The sequence below is a fragment of the Cornus florida genome, unplaced genomic scaffold (assembly GCF_030987335.1).
Source record: "Cornus florida cultivar Cherokee Brave unplaced genomic scaffold, ASM3098733v1 CherokeeBrave_3.0.0_Hap2_Chr02, whole genome shotgun sequence".
In the NCBI taxonomy this organism is placed as follows: Eukaryota; Viridiplantae; Streptophyta; class Magnoliopsida; order Cornales; family Cornaceae; genus Cornus; species Cornus florida.
The window spans coordinates 39621455-39626059 of record NW_026775572.1 but is presented as its reverse complement, the minus strand read 5'-3'; the positions used below and the strand labels follow the sequence as shown (position 1 = coordinate 39626059).

At 37.7% G+C, this 4605-nt stretch overlaps 1 protein-coding gene across 1 annotated transcript; it reads right to left on the bottom strand.

The window, feature by feature from the left end:
* Window positions 1–3297: 3297 nt before the first annotated feature.
* On the bottom strand, window positions 3298–4344 carry LOC132296095 (vegetative cell wall protein gp1-like). Its single transcript, XM_059794336.1, has one exon. It carries the CDS (start codon window positions 4342–4344, stop codon window positions 3298–3300), a length of 1047 nt encoding a protein of 348 aa, XP_059650319.1.
* Window positions 4345–4605: the final 261 nt, after the last annotated feature.

Sequence of the window (4605 nt, the reverse complement as noted above, 5' to 3'; positions counted from 1 at the left end):
ATTCTGTCAACACAAAAAGACAGACATCAGTACGATTGAACCGAACCGTAAAGAATACAATGAATCTTAAACTTAAGCTTTAATCAAGAGAAAACGCTACGCGGAAGTCTTATACGATAGAATCCTAGAGACACTTGAATTTAGAGTGCTCTGATACCAACTGTGATACCCTCGGATCCGAGACATGGGTTAATCAGGCCATGCCCAAACCCGAGGGAATATCAAACAATCAATATGTAACCGAACACAGAATACAAAATGAAATAAAAAATAAAAAATAAAAAACTGAAGGAATGCTAATTTAAAATCCTCAAAAATATAATTATTAAAATCCGATACTCCAAAACTCCATAAGTTTAACAACTCAGGAATCCATCCAGTGGACCCCTTATTAAAAATCCCAATAGAAACTAAAACATCAGAAAAAGAATCTAAAGCTAAACATAGAAAGGATTCCTACGTAGTCGAATGAATGAATGTCTGTATCTGCACTGTACGTCCAAGCTCTAACCCTGAAACTGATGAACACCTGAAAAATAAGAGAATGGGTCAAGCCCATATGTAAGTCCTATTATACTATAATCCATACAGTAATCCAATATACAGATACGTCCTAGATAGCCCAACAATATCTAGAGTAGTCCACATGTATATATAGTACACACTATAGGACGCTCGCTAGTCCAATAGGTCTGTCTCAGCCTAAGTAGAGATACCATACAAATCGCACATAATGTGGTCATGTGTAGCTAGACCTACCAGGGAACAACATCTATGTCCAGTTAACCATCATAGGCGATATAATGCCCTAACCATGGTCTTGAGACTCAAGCTCATACCATAGCACCATATAATAAATATATAAAGTCCGTACTCCTCCTAATACAAAATACCATCCATCTGTGTAGTGGTATGATATATGTATAAACATCCGTCCTGAAACCACATTAAGTCATTCAACTATTTTGTCGACATGACATAAGTAGGTGATGGACTTAACCTATACTGTTAATTCGTACCTTAATCCAAATTAGATAGGACTTAGTGTTTAAACTAGTCCATACTTAGTATGTCACGATCCCATACCGGTACATACAATCCTCCAGTTGACAAAACAGTAATAGATACTTATCAACCATACTCCAGAATTAACATAAATATAATCTAACATGTGTACGACAAATTATGCATCCAATATAAGATTTAGAAATCATATTCCAGTCTTTCAAATTTACAAAGTAAGACTACCCATTTAACACCTCCAAACAATACCATAACTGATGCAATAAACTGTAGATTTAAACATCAATTAATTCCATCTAAGCATATATATATATATATATATATATATATATATATATATATATATATATATATATATTTCCAGATAAATAACTATATGCTTATAACACAGCTGAGATATGATTAACAATTTTAAATCATGCGAAAGAAATCAAATTGCTTTAGAAAAATAGTAAGCAGTTTCAATGTATAATCCGACTTCCCACGTACAGGTTTATTTTTTAACCTTATATTACTTCCTGCTTCAACATATTAACATCCACATGCTTCCCAAGAGTTTTTACAAGTCTGTAATAGGTAATATTCTTCATTCATAGCAACCGGAAACATTTAGAAACAACCCCAACTGTCCAAACCAAACCCAGAACATGAAAAACCCAAGAAAAGAGGGTTGAGCCGCCTCCCAAACTAAAGGAGCCGGCTCTCCCCTTGGTGGAGCCGCCTCCACCTCATGTGGAGCCGGCTCTGCCCCTTGTAGAGCTGGCTCTACAAGCCCTAGAGCCGCCTCCCTCTTTTGGTGAGCCAGCTCTCCTCCTTTGAGAACCGTATCCCCTAACCTGTTCGTCTTCTTCGCCTCCGGCGAAGTTCAGAGTCACTGTATAGTTTTTATAATTTATTTCAAGGTTCAATTGATGTCCTAAAATTAATTATAAGTATGCATTCAATCCCAAATACACTAAGGTTAAGCAAGATTAAAAACCAATGTAAACAGATTCTTAAGCGAGAACAACTTTCAACACAAAAAAAGATTTATGCAACGATTTAAAAGTTGATTCAAACATGCTTACAAGATTATTATTAACTTCAATTTAATCTATTTTAATGCTTGATTAATCCCTGGAGTCTAACTAGGCATGCACTGAACACGAATTAAAGGGAAGGAATAGAATAGAGACTTGCCTCGAGTTTCAGTTTTGAAACTCTAAACCACCATCTTTGAAGCTTCCATCCACGTCCAAGACTCCTGTTCTACACCTCTGATGCTCTTGGTTCAACCCAGAAGCACTTCGTTCATTTATCCTTGAACCTCTATGGAAATCTCTCAAAGTTCTTTGGAAATCTCTCAAAGTTCTCTCCGTTTCACCGTAGTGAATAGGGTTTTGTTTGTAACCCTAAACCAATGTATAATACTGTATTTATAAGTTTCAGCACAACCTTAATTCTAATACAAAACCAACCCTAAGTCGGCCAAATCCCTCATATGATTAATTAAAAACTAAAATAAAACCGTACATCTAATATACATAGCAACCAAAACACGAACAACAGTTAATTTAAAAAAACAATTTATTTAAATAGCCACATAAGCACATAATTAAACCAGTCACAAATTAAACAAAATACCAGTTAAATAAAAACAAATAAAAAAAACAAATAAAGAAAACACACAATTCAATGAAAAATAAACAAATAATTTAGTAACAAACGCACTTAAATAATTAAATTAAATGTCAGAACTGTTTTTTTAAAATTAGAGGTATTACAAGCACCATTTTGTGAGTTTCGTCCTTCATCTTTGACCTGCCTTCTTCATTACTCTCTTTCCAATTTCTCACCACCGTTGTAAATTATTAGTACAACACATTATGTCTTAGTGTAACAAATACATAAAAAGCGATGTGAGACGGCTATATAAATAATTTAATTACAACACATTATTGGTGTGAAATGACACAAGAAATGATCTTGGTTCATATATCGTGTTACTGTATCATTACTATCAAATCACATCGGTACAAAGATTCAATATATTGTCACTACCATTTGTTGTGATCTAACCATTACTCATATACTATACATACAAAGGTCCCTCATTTATTACTTCCTCCATTACTTGCTTATTCACTCTTACCCATCGTGTAAAAGGAATATAACAATGGGGAATCAGAATCCACGCCCCTTTTATCATCAATCACTCATATTTATTCTGATTACATAAAATTGTAAAACTAAAATTTTATTTATATGTATATACCCTCTCTTTCTCCAATTATTTTAGTCCTTGAGCTGAGCTCCACGGCCACCGTTGGCCTTACCAGAGAGAGAGAGGTGGACACCAGGACCGTGTTGAGTGAAAGAACAATCCAAGAGAATCGAGCTGCTCGCACCCTGCACGTTGCTGTTAATGAATGTAGTCTTCAATGGCCTTACCATTTTGTGAGTTTCGTCCTTCATCTTTGACCTCCCTTCTTCATTACTCTCTCTTTCCAATTTCCCACCGTTGTTGTCCAGAGCTGTGGGATTGCGATTGTTGCGGAGGGAAGGGCTCAATTCCATAATAGCACCTCTATTTTCACCTGCAATTGTTATAACTCTCACCCCAAAATCTTCGGAATCCGAATACGTGCTGGCATGCTTTTGAAAGTTACCATTGGAGGTGTAGAAGGTTTCTTGTACCAGTATAGTTTTTTTCTCCGCTTCTGCTGGAATCTTGGTTTCGGGCTTGCCAACAAACTTTATTTGGGCAGGAGGAAGAAATAGAGGAGACGGTGGAGTAGAAATGGGCTCCATCTTGGGGGACAGAGATTTTGGGGAGGATGCTGGGGTGGCGGCACGAGCATTGATAGTGGTGGTGGAGGCGGTGGTGGCAGAGATATAAGAAGGTGGTGCTGGTGGTGACACTACTTTGGGGGCTGGAGAAGTGGGCAATGAAGATGAAGAAGCTGAAAGTAGTTGTTTTTTAGGAGATGGTAACAGTGAAGAAGAGGATTCAACTTGAGGAACTGTGGATTTTGGTGATGGTTTTGGTGCTGGAGAAGTTGGCAGAGAAGATGAAGGGGAAACTTTGATGGATGGAGATGACGACGACACATAAGTGGTGGCAGGAGGTGGTGCAGCAACAGGTGGTGCTGGAGGTTGGGCTACTGGGGGCCTAAATGTGGGTCGGACAAATGGTGGCCTTGGCTGGCGAGCAGGTGGTTGAGCCTGAGGCGCCAAAATGGTTGGTGCTGGTGCGGGTGCTGGGGCTGGGGCTGGGGCTGAAGGGCGATTTGTAGAAGAAAACCGGATCCATGGACGAGCTGGTGGTTGCTGACTTGCCATTATATATGTGATATGATCAGTTTAGGCAGGGTATTTCAAGCAATTCAGTTGTTGTATATCTAAGCAAAATGAAGGGTCTCATTAATTTATAGTGCTAGTAGTGATGACAAAACAAAAAGTGTAAAAGCATAATGAATTGAACTTTTTTCTGGGCCCTTGAAGTCTTAAATTAACGGTGTCCTAGGTATTTTGTTACACCAATTTCAACTTGTGGCCCCCAAAAGCAAGCTGTAAATGTTATTCTGAACTTTGTAGAGTACA

Bases quoted from the DNA above. Each gene is read 5' to 3' on its own strand.
- LOC132296095 (XM_059794336.1), bottom strand. From the start codon at position 4,344: ATGGCAAGTCAGCAACCACCAGCTCGTCCATGGATCCGGTTTTCTTCT.